General features: G+C 31.3%; 1 protein-coding gene across 1 annotated transcript; it reads left to right on the top strand.

The window, feature by feature from the left end:
• Positions 1–9,152: 9,152 nt before the first annotated feature.
• Positions 9,153–17,581, top strand: LOC105965109 (glutamate decarboxylase). Its single transcript, XM_088822449.1, has 7 exons — positions 9,153–9,223; positions 11,708–11,956; positions 12,046–12,250; positions 14,325–14,740; positions 15,354–15,607; positions 16,125–16,177; positions 16,659–17,581. The coding sequence occupies exons 2-7, from the start codon at positions 11,871–11,873 to the stop codon at positions 17,127–17,129; spliced, it is 1,485 nt and encodes a 494-aa protein (XP_088678575.1). The 5' UTR covers positions 9,153–9,223; positions 11,708–11,870; the 3' UTR covers positions 17,130–17,581.
• Positions 17,582–17,677: the final 96 nt, after the last annotated feature.

Below are 17,677 nucleotides of genomic sequence, written 5' to 3'. Positions count from 1 at the left end.
ACACTTGATTTGTCATAACAAATTAAGAAATGATTTTGGTAGTTTTCCATTTTATGCTTTAGTTTTGAATTATTTTTCGATAGATTGTTTTTAGTTTTTTTCTTTATACATAAATATGGACCATTGTTCCAATTAATTCCATTGCAATTTTTCTTTTATGTCAATAAACTAATGCAATAATTCACATATTTATTTCAAATTTGCATATCCTATATTACATTTTACTTACCTTTTTGATCTATTATACACCACCACTATAACTTCATGCATCCATCCTTTTTACACCATTTACCCACATTAAAAACCATCAATAATCGAAGTTCGATATTGTACATCGTGTTCATCGTTATGCGATATAGCATATATTGTTGATCTTCTTTATACTATTATGTGTATATAAGCACTATATTCAACTATTTGCTTATATTTTTTTGCGGACGACATGTGTTTATATGCATTCGGCCCCCATTCAGAATATTTTTAATGCATTCGGCCCCTCAGACTTAAAATCCTGGTTTCGCTAAAGTAAACTTTGATAATGGAGTTTTTGAGATATTGTACACTATATGTGATATAGTGAATGATTTGGTATATTTGTGCACTATGTGATAGCATATATATTTATTCACAAACTGTGTTTTTCTCCCAAAAAAAAAATATGAGAATTTGAGCATATGCTAAAGTGATCTATTCTAGACATCTTATTCTTATATTGTGTTTCAGCCGTACGTTGCTTCTAAAGAAAAATACAGTGGCATCAATGAATGCGAATTGTAATTTGGTTACATTTGCAATAATATTTCTTGATTTTAAATTATATATATCGTTTATTTATTATTCTATCTCACTCTTAATGTTGTTTATATTTTATGTTATTAAGCAACAATTGTATATGTAACATTGATATATCATAATAAAATTTGTTGTAGTTTGAAATAATCAAATATTGTATTCGGTAATTTGTTGAAAATATTTCGAACCATGTTATTATTATTATTATTATTATTATTATTATTATTATTATTATTATTATTATTATTATTATTATTATTATTATTATTATTATTATTATTATTATTAAACATTGGAGTATTGACAAGTGGGGCAATGTATAAATTATTAAATATTATCCGTTTATGGGTAGACAACTTGTTATCTGGACACGTTATTATGAAATTGCACGTGAAGTTTTGAGTGGTCCTTTCAGAATAAATATAACATGTATATATTTCATCCCTTACTTTTGATGAATTTTATATTGTAACATTCACCATACACACCTGAATTTATTCATGCACATTTCACATATTTATGCATCTTATTTTAGAGTGAAATATTTATTAACTTTTATATATATGTAATCTATAGTAAGCTGTTTACCCTATGTTCATAATATTTTTTTTTAATGTTATATGGTATATAAAAAAAATAATTGACAAATTTAATGTTCATTTATTTAATTAATTAACTTAAAATAATTTTATCTCAATGATCAACAATTCAATGAAGCAAATTCCCAAATCCCAAATGTACCAATTTCCTAGTCAAGTTAGTTTAGGGTTTTTTTTTCTTTTTTTTTTTCTTTTTTTGTAATCACTTTATTTTTTTCTTCCCCATAATTATTATCTCTTTTTTTTATGTTTACCGAATATTTTTACACTAAATTGATTTAGTATATAATTTAATTTACTATATTTAATAGAAAATATTCATAAAATGATCATGTACATTTTATTAACGGAGAGAAAAAAAAAATAGAATATGGGTTTATACTTTATAGTAGGTCCCACAATAGACAGCATGATAATTCATATTTTATTAAAATTAATTCCACATGTCACTTAGGGTGTGTTTGATAAAATTAAGCACTGGATGCTAAACGCTGAATAAATATCTGAATGATTAAGAATAGTATCTGAATACTGAATGCTGAACGAGTAAGTTTATTTGATAATTGAACATCTTTTGCGTCTGAATAATATAATATTACTATATTAGCCCTAACCATAAATTTATTTACTAGCTGAATTATTAGTAATTCTAATTTTACAATTAAAAATTATAAAACTAATTACAATATTAAAAGCTTTCGTGGAAGGTCTTTTATTTGGAGAACCATTTATTATGCAATATAAAATAATTTAATTAAAATCAACTTTTCATGAAAAGTCAGAATTGAAAGTTATTCTTTAATTTACTGTCATATATACAACAGTCTTCTTCCCTCATTGAGTCCTGCCCCTATCTGCCATCCTCAATTTGCCGAAAGAATTACATCGTCATCGGCCAACCAACTATCGATTCAGTTCTATCTCCGGCGAGCTCCCTCAGCTAGTGTCGATGGAGACTGACACCGATTCTCGTTGTGATAATTTGAAGCCTATTATTTAAATATATAGGTGCGTATATATAAAATTGCTTAAAGCTTTTTCATGGCTGCTCAAGTAATTTCAGTAAAATTGGTTAATAGAGGAGGAAGAGACGATGGTGTTGAAGATACTAATTACTTATTTGTGTTCAAACATTTGACATAAAGGAAGAGAGAGACAATGGGTCAAAGAATGCTCAATGTTTTTGGGGATATATTTGTCTAAAACCCATTCAGATGTATCTCTTAATCAATAAGTCAGATTTTGTAAACTGAATCGCTCAGCGGAAATTGGTTTCATTCAGATCTATCCATCAAACGCACTAAATGGCTTACTGCTGACCGAATAAGAGATGAGGCGTGTTCAGAGCTCATTAAGAGCTCAACAAACAGAGCCTTAGTCGGTGGCATCCGTTTTGTTCAGTTTATCGGGTGATCCGTTCCTAATTAGAACCCTATATATAATATTAATTAACAAATTTTGGATGAAATTCAGTGAGGAGGGACAAAAAAAAGAAAAGCTTTAATTACCTGAAAAATCATAACACAAGTTTCATATTTTTTTAGGTGAGAAAATTTTATTGATATGCGAAAAATTGCATTAGAAAGACCTAAATATTAAATTTCATTTTTTTTATTTAGAGCTCTTTGATATTCCCCTCAATACTTCTTTTAATAGAGAAAGACTCAAAGTATTTTGTATCATTTGAGAAAAACCCACTCCAAATTTATGTCACCTATTTTTCCATTTACGTCCCTCCACCTTACACACTATCCCCATGACCCATTAGTCATGTCTTTCTCTCTTTCCCTTTTTTTTAATATATTATTATTATTATTATTATTATTATTATTATTATTATTATTATTATTATTATTATTATTATTATTATTATTATTATTATTATTATTATTATTATTATTAATTTATTAGGGTAAAATTCATTTTGCACCCCTGTACTATGATAAATATATCGTTTACCCCCCTGAAGTATTGAAAACATCAAATACACCCCTGCCGTTAGTTTTTTTCTTCTAATTTCGTTAGTCAAACCCTTTGACCGACTATTGCAAAGAAATGTTGGCTTTTTTTTAACGAAAATACCCCAAAAAATTTCTATATATAGATTTCAGGGCTTTTAGTTTTCATTTTTTGTGGGTTTTGTGCCGTTAGTTTTCCTATATATAGAAATTTTTTGGGGTATTTTCATTAAAAAAAGCCAGCATTCTTTGCAATAGTCGGTCAAAGTGTTTGACTAACGGAATTAGAAGAAAAAAACTAACGGCAGGGGGGTGTTTGATGTTTTCAATACTTCAGGGGGGTAAACGATACATTTATCATAGTACAGGGGTGCAAAATGAATTTTACCCAATTTATTATTATTATTATTCATTTTTTTTTTTAATATTTTTTTAATCTTTTTCTTTTGTTTTTTAACTTTTTTTGTCTATCAGGTATGTTAATCGGCTATGAAGCATATTAAATCGACTATGATGAACTATAGTCGATTAAGGAATCGACTACTAAAAATAACAAATCACAACTACAAAAATGCAAACTCAACTATATTTTACAAAAACAAACAATATACAAACATTATAATTGATTTATACAATTTAAATCAATAAACAAAAAATCCAAAAAATAAAATAAAAATTTGAGTCAATGAAGCATATTAATCGACTATGATGTGAAGAATAGTCGATTAAGAATCTGCTACTAAAAATAACAAATTAAAACTGCGTAAAAATGCAAAATCAACTATATATTACAAAAACAGAAAATATAGTACAAACATTATAAATGATTTATACAATTGGAATCAATAAACAAAAAATTCAAAAAAACTAAATAAAATCGGAGTCGATCAACCTTAATCGACTGTCAGAGCATAGTCGATTAGCTTAATCGACTATGAGCATGTACATAATCGATTAAGGTTTCAGTCTGCGCGAAATTCTCTACACGTGTCGTCAGTGGCGAATTCAGGATTTCCGCCAAGGGTGTTCGAAAGTGAGTATAATAAAAAAAAAATTAAATAATATTTAATAAATATGATGGCTGAAAAATTCCGGGAGTTCGGGGGCAGCGCCTCCTAACTTTTTTTTTAATAGTATAAGCTCAAAAAAATACAAATATGTAAAAACAAAAAAAAAAGAAAAAAAAAATGAGGAACCATGTAGCAGATTGGGAATCGAACCCTGCACCTTGCCACTTGAACTACCAAAACAACCTTATAAGATTTTCACAGTTAATGGTATATATCATATATATACAAAAATATATTTTTTCTAAAAACCAAGGGTGTGCAGCTGCACACCCTTGCCCACTACTCGATACGCCACTGCGTGTCGTCCTCCGTCCGATCCAACAAAAAATCATAAACTCTGCCTCTCCATCGTCACCACATCGCCGCCACAACACACCATCACCACCTTACTTTGATATTATGACGGTTTTTTATTACAAATAAATAAATAAACTCACAACTCGCACTACCAACCAAAGCAAAACTACCACCCATCAAACTCCGATTCTGGCGACAAATCAACAATTTTACCTCTTTTCGCCACCGATGTAGCAATCCTAGCATTCGAATTCAGAATCATTGTCAAAACCATTTATAATGTTTCATGGGTGCTTCCTCTTCTTTCTTTCTCCATCTTCCGGCGATCGGCGGCAGCGGCGGAGAAGATTGCTGGAAAAAACAGAGGAAAAAAAAACAGAGAAGAGAGAAAAGCTAGAAACGTAAAAGCGGCAGACTGAAAAATTAAATATAAGATTAGGGTTTTGAAAGACTATAATAGACAACTAAGGGTAGTTTTGAAATTATGAAAATATCATATGGATTGAATATTAGCTAATAAGGGAGTTTTGTCTAATTATTTTTGGGAGGGAGTGTTTCCTTAACTATATTTCCTAGATGGGGGTTTTCTCTAATTTTTCCTTTTTATTTATGTGATTCGATTTGAATTATGGTAAAAGAAAAAAAAACCCATTTAAATTTATTCTTTATAAAATGGGGTTTGTGAGGAGCATAGTAGTTAAGTCGCGAGATACCGCGATATATATCGCGAGACGGTACGGTTCCAATCAAAACGATACAACTCATAATATGTATCGGTTATGCATAAATACCGTTAAATATCGCGAGATATCGTATCGTATCGACATGTCACGATACGATACAATATTTACGATATTAGTCAAAATATTAAAAAAATTTAAAAATATTGAAAATATTAAAAAATAAAAGAAAAAAAGAAGAAAACGGAATATTCACATTATCTGGGCCTGAAAACGAATTTCAATATTATTTAATGTTTTTTACATATATTAGATCCAAGAAATTTACACGCCAAGATTTATATTGATAAGAGAAAATAGTAAAAGGCCAAAGTTGGAGTTGATGAAGTTGAAGAGATTGATGAACATGAGAAGACACTCGTTTGAAATTGGTGGATGAAAAAAATTTAAGTTACATTGATCGTGAAGATTATGAGTGATAGATTAGTTTTTTACAAATTAGAGATCAAAATTTGAACTTTATTGATGTTATTTTTATGAGCAGTTATGACTTCTGTCATATTTTATGATAGATTATTTTTTTTAAGAAATTAGGAATGAGTGGTTTGACTTTAAAATATTAAATTTTACATTTTATAGTATTTTTATTATGTAAATATATATATATTTTATTATTTTTAATAGTTAGTTAAGTATCGTACGATACGATACGATAACGACACGATACGATACACGGAAAAAAACGATACGCCGATATTTTTCGATTCGATAACCATGGAGGAGATCCCTCATCAACCATCTTTTAATATATATTATAAATAAGGGTAAATTCCACTTTACCCCCTCGTACTCTACCCGAGAACCACTTTACCCCCTCGTACTCTCAATTTCATCGATTTACCCCCTTGTACTTGTACAATTTCCCAATACAGCCATCTCCTTCAACTTTTGTCAATTTTGACTCTGACGCTGTTTGGTCAACTCTGTAAATTACAAAATTGCCACTGCCTATAACGCGTCGTTTCTCCTCCGTCAATATTGTCATTTCTTCTTCTCCCACCACTTCCCCTTCCAAGATATCCCCAAATTGAACCCCTAACTTAGTAAAAATCAAGACCCAAAAATTGATCGATTCCACCCAGTGCAAAGAAAAAAAAAATATATGAATGTGTGAAACTTTCTCTTTTCTAATCACCAGAGTCAAAATCGAAAAAAATCAATATTTACGTCAATATTTTGACTCTTGACCAAATGGCGTCAGAGTCAAAATCGAAAAAAGTTGACGAAGAGGACTGTATTGGGAAATTGTACAAGTACAAGGGGGTAAATCGATGAAATTGAGAGTATGAGGAGGTAAAGTGGTTCTTGGGCAGAGTACGAGGGGGTAAAGTGGAATTTACCCTATAAATAAAGGCAAACTTAATACACAAAATTACTCTCAATCCTTTAAAACTTCTCACTTAATAGGCTTCATTTGACTTTTAACTTCAATAATTCATAAACAATTAAATTTAAGTCTAACGTACCAAATTAATTCATTGGATAGTTGAAATTACGCCTTATAGGCTAAACTAACTGGATATATAAATTACTATTTTTAATCCATGTAATAATTGTAATTAGCCCTCATAAATCGAATTAATTATATAACATCACCTTCATTATTCACTGTCGATACAAAACATAGGAAATGGTATAATATATTCATTCCCCATTACCATTTCATTTCAATAATCGACTTCTATTCATACGTCACTTATTCATTTATTCATGCATATCGATCGTGCTGTTTATAGGCAGTAGGTAAAAGGAAATGCATGATTCATTCACCCAATAGCCAATCAAGTAAAAGAAACATGATCTCAAATTATAATGAAATTTTGTCACTTTTTTCCGATCTCTACTTTAATTTGTACGCGCTTTCAGACAGTGGGATTGTAATAATAAATTAAAAAAAAAAAAAAAAAAAAAAAAAGAAAAATTAAATATTTGCATAATGTATATAGAATATAGGCGACATCTTTTGACTTGGTAATAACCGGGGAACGCGGCACTCCGAAATCCCAATCATATAGGAACCTGCCCTCCATTTTCCCACTTGTCATTCTTTTTTCTTTTTCCATTTCTTTTATTAATTACTAGTTTTTATTTTTATTGATAAACTTTGAGTATTCATTGTATTCGAATATTCGATTCTACATCAACCAAATACGACTAAGGCCATCTCCAACAGCTCATTTAAAAATGGTTTGTCTATATCTATAATTTAGCATATCAACAGTGTTATACACCACCACTTTTAACATCACACTCCAACAACATTGTTTGTATTTTACATAATTATTATATTTTATTATTTTTCAAAACTTATTTTTTAATTAATTTCAAAAAAAATTATTTCAAAAATTATTTCAAGGACCATAGTCCAACAACTATATTGTAAAAATCATTTAAAAATTTATTAAAAATAATAATAATAACTAATATTTTAATATTATTAATAAATAAGTATTATATATAAATATTTTTGTCAATATAATTTAAAATTAGGATAATTTAATTAATTAAAAAAATTATTTGGAGTTGAACTACCATATTTTGTGGTTGAATGGGATTTAGTATGATTATTTTATTATTTTAAATGTTTACACAATTTGTTAAAAAATAACTTTGATTTTCCAAATTTGAGAAACCAAAGTTACATTTTTACATATTCTAAGCTTTTGCATTTTGTTGTTGGAGATGTGGTTTTTGATTCAAATTGTGTAAAATATGTAAATTATAGGTTTCCATCACCTTGTTGGAGTTGCTCTAACCCCATCCTAATTATGCATCATCGTATATACATAATAGGGTAAATTATACATACATCCCAGAGATATGTTAAAATACTTTTAAGGTCTCTATAAAATCGATAATTACAGCCACACCCTTGAAACAATTACTGGAAACCAAGATTTCATGTCTTGGGGACTCATATGCACTATATTTGTTCCTCGCGGGGCCGTTAATGCAACCATAGAAGAAAATTTATAAATCTTATATAAAATAAGAAATATTTAAGAAATGTTATGAGAGTCATGTCACTCTCTAGCTCTATGTTGTCTCCACCACTGTCTGAAACTAATAGACCGTTAGAACCCTAATAGAACAACTTATCCAATGCATTATTCTGTTAGGGTTTCTAACAATGTTTTATGGAGTGATTGTAATTATCGAGACTACAAGGGTCTTAAAGTTATTTTAGTATACTCCAGGGATGTGTGCGTAATTTATCCTACATAATAGGATATTGTAACATGTCATACATGGGATGACCCAGCGGTTGGAGCTAGTGAACCTGTGTCAATTGATACAAATTCGAATCTCCTAACTAACAGTCCCTAGATCGAGTTTGTGACTTATGGTTGACTGCAATAATTTTTACTGGTTCCTCAATTCTCCTCTTTGTGTCTTGAACCCACGTACTAGGTAGGTGGAAGACGCTTACCAAAGCTACATTATCTTGACTTGACTAAAGAAATAATAAATAATGTGCTGAATTATATAATCTACCTATAAATCTTGTTTTAAAGTTAACAATATTTACAATCTACCTACAAATCTTGTTTTACTTTTAAAGTGAACACAATTTATACAATCAAATCACAAAAAAAATTGAATAATAGTCAATTAAATGTTTCATTTTTAACACGTCGAATGAATTGACTGACTAGTAATAACCTCAATAAACACATGGGCTGACCCAAATCACGTAACTCTTGAATAGTTTTGCAATTTTCCACCAATTAAATAATTTTTAGGCCCTACCACAATTAAAATAATGGGTTTATTAGGGATAACCCCCTTGTTCATATTTTCTAATGAGGTAGATCCAATTAATTTTTCCCTTTTTGAGATACACCCAAATTTGCCAACTTGACAAAATATATTATGTAATTTTCCTTTAATACCCCTTTTTTATTTTGTTTTATTTTTGAACGGTATTTACTTTCTTAACTACGTGATATGAGATTGCTGATATGTTGCCTAAAATCACGGAATAAAATTACGTGAGTATATTGGCGGTTTCTATCAAATCTTGTACAACCGGTTTTGAAGAATTTATCCAGCGTTTCATCGTTTTCCATCGGATTTGAAGATAGGTTCGGATTTCATCGTTTTCATCGTTTTTTATCTTTTTCCATCGTTTTCATCGTTTTCAATCGGGTTCGGATTTGAACCGGTTTTGAAGAATTTATCCAGCGTTTCATCGTTTTTCATCGTTTTCCATCGTTTTTTCACCGGCGTGGAAATAGGTTCGGATTTAAGCGTTCATCGTTGTCCGTTAGAAGATGATGATGTTTGTTTGGAAAAGGATTGACAGAGTTAGAAGAGGATGGTTCACGCAGATCGGACCAGAGTTGTTTTATATGAGCTTCGTAGTTGGTTTATGCAATAATCGGAATAATTGTTCGTTGTGGTCGAGTTCATGTTTTTTATCCCGATCGATAGTTGGTTTATTTGTTTATAACAGTCGATTTAAGTGTGTTGGGTAGTACATTAAAATATAGTTCGTAGTCTTTTTTAATTTAGCGTATGGATTTTGCATTTTAAGTTTATTTTTGATGATATTAATGTATTGTCATTCAAATGTATTTGCAGTCTATTTAATCATTTTTTAGTATTCTGCATTTTTCATTTTGTTTCATGATTTTAGGTTTTTTCGATGGCGAATTTCGTACGGATTTTGTTGAGGTTTGGTGGGTTGGTTGCTATAAAGAGGTGTTTACGATGTAATGGCTCGGTAACTTCGGTTAAGTGTTAAACCGTTGTAATACAGTAGTATACTATTATGAATACCGCATGATACTACCATTATCATTTTATTATACTATTATGATATTATTAATGTACTAGAGTTTTTTAACTCGACATATTGGTTTGATTGTGTTATGATGTGTTTTATGTATTTTATCAAAACCCTAGATTGAAATTATGAGATTATTAATGTTCTATTTTATTGGTTATGTTGGAATACTTTACGTTGGTGTTGTTCTCAATGTTCTTGTCATTTCAGTGGTATATTGTTTGTAACACAATTTCATATCACTAATATAAACGTAATATTCTATCATAGCAGATTAATGTACTATATTGAAATTATTAATATACTATGTGGTTGAATAATACGGGATCCATAGTCGATTAACGAGATCCATAGTCGAATTAGATCAATAAGATAGTCTATTACACGATATAAGGAAAATTACCCTAATTGATTAGTATTTCAAACAAACATATTATTCAGTTCCATATATATTATTATTTTTTCATATATATTATTATTTACCCTAATCGTTTTCATATAATAAGGAAAATTACCCTAATTGATTAGTATTTCAAACAAACATATTATTCAGTTTCCATATATATTATTATTTTTCCAATAGTCAATTAACTAAACCCATAGTCGAATTAGATACATGGGATAGTCTATTAAAAGATATGAGATAGTCTATTAAGTTTAAAACACAAATCCGCCGCCGTCACTTCTCAAATCTAGGGTTTTGATGATTCTTCGGCCCATAGTTGATTAACGAGATCCATAGTAAAATTATACTAGTGGGATAGTCTATTAAATGATATGGGATAGTATATTAATACAGATGTAATTCGACTATGCATCTCGTTAATCAACTATGGGCCGAAAAATTATCAAAACCCTAGATTTGAGTAACCCTAGATTGGAGCAGTGACGACGACGGCGACGGCGGCGAAAGACGATATCACTCCTAAATTGATTGTTACGACCTTGGATGCGGGAGCGGCGGAGGTCTTGGTCGTTTTTGGCGGTCTTGGAGGTGGAGGTGGTCGGATGTGGTGGTGGTGGAGGACTAGGCGATGGTGGAGGTGTTGCTTATGGCCAATATCGTTGTTATCGTCGTTGGCCACCGGCGACAACGGTGACGGAGGTGGCGGCGGTCGGAGGTGGAAGCGGCGAACCCGGCGGGAAAATAGGGAGGGATTTCGGAGTGCAGAAAATCGTCAATCGCCGGTGTATAAATTTATGGTTTTCTATGGGACGTTTTGCAGATTTTGAGAGTGGTTTTGTGGGGATAGTGTTTTAACGGGAAAATAGAGAGGGATTTGATATTATTTCAAAAGGTAAAGTAACGGGATTTGTGGGATTTGATTGAGGGTACTTATGTAATTTAGAAAAGTTTGGGTTTTTATCAAAATGACAAATTTAAATTTGGATCTACCCCTATTATTTGAATGTTTAAGGGGGTTATATCTAATAGACCCTAAAATAATTTAATAAAAAAAAGTAATAAAAAAAGTGGGCCCCACTTCTCCCACTTGTATTTTCACTCTATATATTGACCCTACCATGCCTTCACAATTCATCAAACTAGTCATTCATTCATTCATTCATAATAATCTCTCTCTCTCTCTCTTCTTTCTCTCTCTAAAACATTCTGGTTGGTCACAATGGTGCTCTCCAAGACAGTGTCTCAAAGTGACGTGTCCGTTCACTCCACATTTGCTTCTCGATATGTTAAGCATGCTCTTCCAAGGTGAGTAATTAAAAAGATTAACTAATTAATTAATTAATTAATTAATTGTTAAGTAATGAATTAATAAGTGTTGAATTAAAAAAAATTAGGTTTAAGATGGGGGAGAATTCGATACCGAAGGAAGCAGCGTACCAGATAATAAACGACGAGCTGATGCTTGACGGAAACCCACGTCTGAATCTGGCCTCATTTGTGACCACGTGGATGGAACCAGAGTGCGATAAGCTTGTTATGGCTTCCATTAACAAAAACTATGTTGATATGGATGAGTACCCTGTCACCACTGAGTTACAGGTCATCTCTCTCTCTCTCTCTCTCTCTCTCTCTCTCTCTCTCTCTCTCTCTCTCTCTACATGTATATGTTAGTTAATAATATCAAATTCATTTAGTATTAATTTTGAATGATATTATAATTATTTTGTCATGTTTTTCAATTTTATAAGTTTGCATTTTTTTTTTTTTGAAATAATTAAGATGGGGAAAAAAGAATAAGTTTATAATTTACCCTTATATTTAGGTGATCCTCAATCGTGACTCTAGAATAGATTATACGTGTATTATTTTTATGATCTATTTAGAGAATTGTTAGTATTTAAGGGTCTGTTTGGCGAAACTTAATTTAAACGACTGATATGCTTTAACATCTGATGAGCTGTTTTTAATAATGAGATTATAAACTAATTATTAGATGTTAAATAGAAAGATGTGGTGAAAGTATTTTTTTAAAAAGATCTTAATCAATTTACTTTTTAAAGTTTTAAAATATTTCTTAAAAATATTACCAAATACTCCGAAAAGAGCTTTTAAGCTCTTTAACATTTTATAAGCTGTTTTGAACAGAACTTTTTTTTATATATAGATTAAATTAATATAAAAATGAGTCTTGTATATTAAGTTAGGAATTGTTATATAATCTCTTGAAAAATAAAGAAAGTTGGTGGAGATTAAAATATGAAGCACCACCAAATGATGCCCAAAATTGAAAAGAAAATTCAACCAATTATTGTGTCGATTCGGAAGAAATATACTAAATATAACTAATTGTAGGATATTTTAGTTGTTTAAATTGAGCCCAATATAAATAAATACATATATATTAATTTCTCCTCATATAGTTAATCAAGAAAATAAATAAAATAAAATAATTTAATTGATTACAATTCGTAGAATATATGTATAGTATTTATGCATAATTTTTTAAAAATGTTTATTCAATATATACCTAGTTATTATTAATTAATATAAATATTGAAATATTGGACTATTAATATTATTTCTCATTTGTATGATTATTATATTATTATCTGACAAGCGCATGTTCTGATTGGTTTAATTGATGGGGACGTGGCGGGGTTGTACCTTATCAATAATTGTATGCTACAAAGTATTGTACCAAGGGTACCCCCAAGGGCATCAATAATTGTCCTCACTTAATTCTTGATATTATTATTCTTTTATTATTGATTAATATTTTCTTTGTTTTATAAGTATTATTTTGACTTTTCATTATTTTGTCGTATCTGCCGACTACCCAAAATCTTAGAGTAAATTGCAATCACCTCCCTGGTGTAGAGTGTAATTACAAAAAACACATTCATTTTAAGAAATTATATTTAGCCCGCTGCAATCTATAAATTTCTTACATTCACCCCAATAAAAGGGTGTTACTTTAAGAAATCTACAAATTACAGAGTGTGGATGTAATTCTAAAAACTAAAGGGTTTTTTTCGTAAATAAACCTTACCTAGAGGAAGCAGTTGTAATTTACCCTAAATTTTCAAAAGATGAAAATTGGATCACATGGAAAATAATAAACAATTAAGAACCCTTCAGTGAAAGCAATTTATCCTTCTTTTTTTAGTTTCCTTGCAATTTGCTTTTATTATTTAAAAAAGATCTTTTAAATATTTATATTTAATTTTGAAATTTGTCTCATCAAAGAAGTTGGAGATGGTGGGGCCGGGGATGTATTTATTTTTGTAGGTTTTGTAGAATTTTGTGTTACCTATTTAAAGAATAATAATATCTATATAAAATAGTTTCTTTTTTAATTAGTGGTCCCACCCCTCCATGATTAAAAGTCAAATATATAATTTTTATTTTAATACGTAGTGCAATAGTGTGGCCATTGATAGCTAGCCTCCCAACTTTTTCAAACAAGTAGTGGTAATATAATTAATATTTAAGTCTCAAGATAATGATAATTAAAGGTATAAAGTAACTAATAATATATCATAATTAGGACAAGAAAAATGTTAAAGAGCCCTTTAGTGAAAGCATTCTTTATTTTTTTTTTTGAAATTATCTTTTTTATATTCATAATTTTAATAACTAAAAAAAATTATTTTCCCAAAAAAAAATAAAACAGAATCGATGCGTGAACATAATCGCGCATCTATTCAACGCGCCGCTCGGAGAAGAAGAGACGGCCGTAGGTGTGGGGACCGTCGGATCATCGGAAGCGATAATGCTCGCGGGATTGGCATTCAAGAGGAAATGGCAAAACAAGATGAAAGCGCTCGGTAAGCCGTACGACAAGCCAAATATCGTGACCGGTGCTAATGTTCAAGTTTGTTGGGAGAAGTTCGCGAGATATTTCGAAGTGGAGCTCAAGGAGGTGAAGCTCCAAGAAGGTTACTACGTGATGAACCCCGACAAGGCGGTCGAGATGGTGGACGAGAACACTATTTGCGTGGCCGCTATCTTGGGGTCCACGCTTAACGGAGAATTCGAAGACGTCAAACGACTCAATGATCTCCTCGTCGAGAAGAATAAAGAAACGGGGTACGTTTACTATACGTCTAACTCTTGTATGATGTTTTTCATTTTTTTTTTGTTATCGCTTAAGATAGATATGTGCGCAATTTTCGTAGTTTGACCAAATTACCCCTCTGTGGATTTTCATCTTTCTAGTTTCATTAATCTATTTTTCATGCATGTCGGGGTAGAATTGAAAAAAAAATGAAATTAATTCAGGTTCGAAACTTTAAAATGACACTTAATATGGAAAAAAGTTAAATGATTAAGGGGACATTTTAGAATTAAAAAAAAAACGGAGGGAGTAATTATAAGCACTATAAATATGCGCAGAGGTGGAAATCGGAACACAATTTCATAATTTCACATATTTCAATACGATTTTTTTATTTTAATTTAGGTCAAAATTCCGATATTCCAATTATTTTTTGATTTATTTTACTGGAATAAATTTCTAGCCATTTGTTTCAAAATTACATTTAATATATAAAATCAACATTACTGCGAAATTTTGTATTATATTATAGACCAATAAAAAGGAATGAAATTTCCGATTCCCGCCCAATTCCTATACGAACAAAAAAAATCCGATTCCGGGACAAGTTTAATTTATTTAAAATTTATATATATGTGTGTGCAGATGGGACACACCAATTCATGTGGATGCAGCAAGTGGTGGGTTCATTGCACCATTTCTGTACCCGGAGCTGGAGTGGGATTTCAGATTGCCGTTAGTGAAGAGTATTAACGTGAGCGGACATAAGTACGGGCTAGTGTACGCCGGTATTGGTTGGGTTGTCTGGAGGACCAAAGATGACTTGCCTGATGAACTCATCTTTCACATTAACTATCTCGGAACTGACCAACCTACTTTCACTCTCAACTTCTCTAAAGGTCATTCATTGTTTTCGCATCTCTCTCTCTCTCTCTCTCTCTCTCTCTCTCTCTCTCTCTCTCTCTAATGAATTTTAACTAGGGGTGGAAACTGGAACGGAAAATTTCCGATTTTGGATCAATATTTTTCAATCCGAAATTCGGAGTTATGAATTTTCTGAAATTATTTGGATCGGAATTGGAATATATCTGAGATTTTCCGATTTCCAATCCAATTTTAAGTTCCGAAAATTCTAATTTTTTTCTTCGAATATTACACTTAAAATACCAACATTATTGTGTATTTTATATTTTAGGTGATCAAAAATTATAAATTTCCGAATTCCACATATTTCGATCCCATATTTTCTGATTTTGGAACGAATTTTTTATTCCAATTTCCGATACTCCAACTCCCATTTTTTCGAAACGGAATTAGAACTAGTTTTTCACTTCTGAAAAAAAAAATGATTTTTTTCTGAAAAGGCTATTCCCAATTTACGCACCTAATTTTAACATATATATATTTGTATTGCAGGTTCTAGTCAAATAATTGCTCAGTACTATCAACTTATTCGCCTGGGTTATGAGGTAATAATTACTCACTAAATTTTCAACACCATATTTTTATTATTGTTAATATTAGCAAATACCCCCTATAATTAAGTTTTGTTAGCAAGCTACCACTAAAGACTCACCATTTGCTGGCTTTATGCTAAAAAAAAGCATCATAGGGGTTGTTTTGTTAATATTAACAACATATGTAGTTTTTAGCAATTCGATATAATACACAAGTGCCAGCAGAACCTCGATAAATTAATAACCTCGCTTAAATAATAGTTTCTTCCGATCCCGACTCGGTCAAAACCTACTTATAAATTATTAATTCGGTAATTTAATATTTCGCTAAATTAATAGAATTTTGCTAGTCCCGACTGTATTAATTTATAGAGGTTTAACTATATTTATCGATTTATATCAAAAAAGAAAAACAGGAAGTTGAAATAGTAATCAACATTAACAATAAAAACAAAATTCAAGAAACTAATCATTGGATACGTACAAAATGCAGGGATACCGCAACATAATGGAGAACTGCCAAGAAAACGCGATGGTCCTAAAGGACGGCCTCGAGAAAACGGGGAAGTTCACCATAGTGTCGAAAGACGAGGGGGTGCCGCTAGTGGCGTTCAGCCTGAAAGACCACAGCCGCCACAACGAGTTCGAGATCTCCGAGATGCTCCGCCGCTTCGGATGGATCGTCCCGGCGTACACCATGCCGGCTGACGCGCAGCACATCACCGTACTTCGCGTGGTGGTCCGAGAAGATTTTTCGAGGACCCTCGCCGAGAGGCTCGTCATCGACATCGAGAAGGTCCTCCACGAGCTCGACACGCTCCCGTCTAGGGTTACGGAGAAGCTCAAGGTTGAGGAAGAGCACCATGAGGGTGTTAAGAAGACTGCCATTGAGGTGCAGAGGGAGATCACTGCTGCTTGGAGGAAGATGGTGGCCGATAGGAAGAAGACCAGCGGTATCTGCTAATTACGACGATTTTTACGAGTTTTTTTGCAACTTGTACCCCTGTGTTGTATCGGATTGCTGAAAACTACCCTAATGTTATTTTATTTGCAAAAATACCCCTATGATTTAACTTTTTTTTAGCAACCAGCACCCCTGTTCAGGGGGTGGTGTTGCTAAAACAAATTGAATCATTGGGGGCTTTTGCAGATAAAATAATATCGGTAGTTTTTTAGCAGTTCGATATAACAGAAAGGCACTAATTGCAGTAAACCGGGATTTTTATTTTCCGATTAATAACTCAATTGTCGCATTGAGAGTTGTGTTTTCTTAATTTTTATTTTTTTTCTCAAACTAGATGCTATTTAGTTTGAGCCATTGATGCAGTATTTGGTTCTTGGGTTGTGTAATTGTGTTTAAGGATACATTATTATTTTGTGTTTTTTTACTAATTTGTGATGTGGAGTATTTCGAAATTGCGATTCATTTCGATCAATTGAAACGTTGAAAACTTTTCTGTTTTTTTCAAAACCCAAGAATTTGTGCCAAGAAGAACAAAAGACTCGCGACTA

This window comes from Erythranthe guttata, chromosome 8, assembly GCF_056151865.1.
Source record: "Erythranthe guttata isolate IM_541 chromosome 8, IM_541, whole genome shotgun sequence".
NCBI classification, from domain to species: Eukaryota; Viridiplantae; Streptophyta; class Magnoliopsida; order Lamiales; family Phrymaceae; genus Erythranthe; species Erythranthe guttata.
This window is presented reverse-complemented; position numbering and strand designations above follow the sequence as displayed.

Bases quoted from the DNA above. Each gene is read 5' to 3' on its own strand.
- LOC105965109 (XM_088822449.1), top strand. From the start codon at position 11,871: ATGGTGCTCTCCAAGACAGTGTCTCAAAGTGACGTGTCCGTTCACTCC. The intron at 12,251-14,324 runs GTCATCTCTCTC...AAAATAAAACAG, and splicing joins CTGTCACCACTGAGTTACAG to AATCGATGCGTGAACATAAT. The intron at 14,741-15,353 runs GTACGTTTACTA...ATGTGTGTGCAG, and splicing joins GAGAAGAATAAAGAAACGGG to ATGGGACACACCAATTCATG.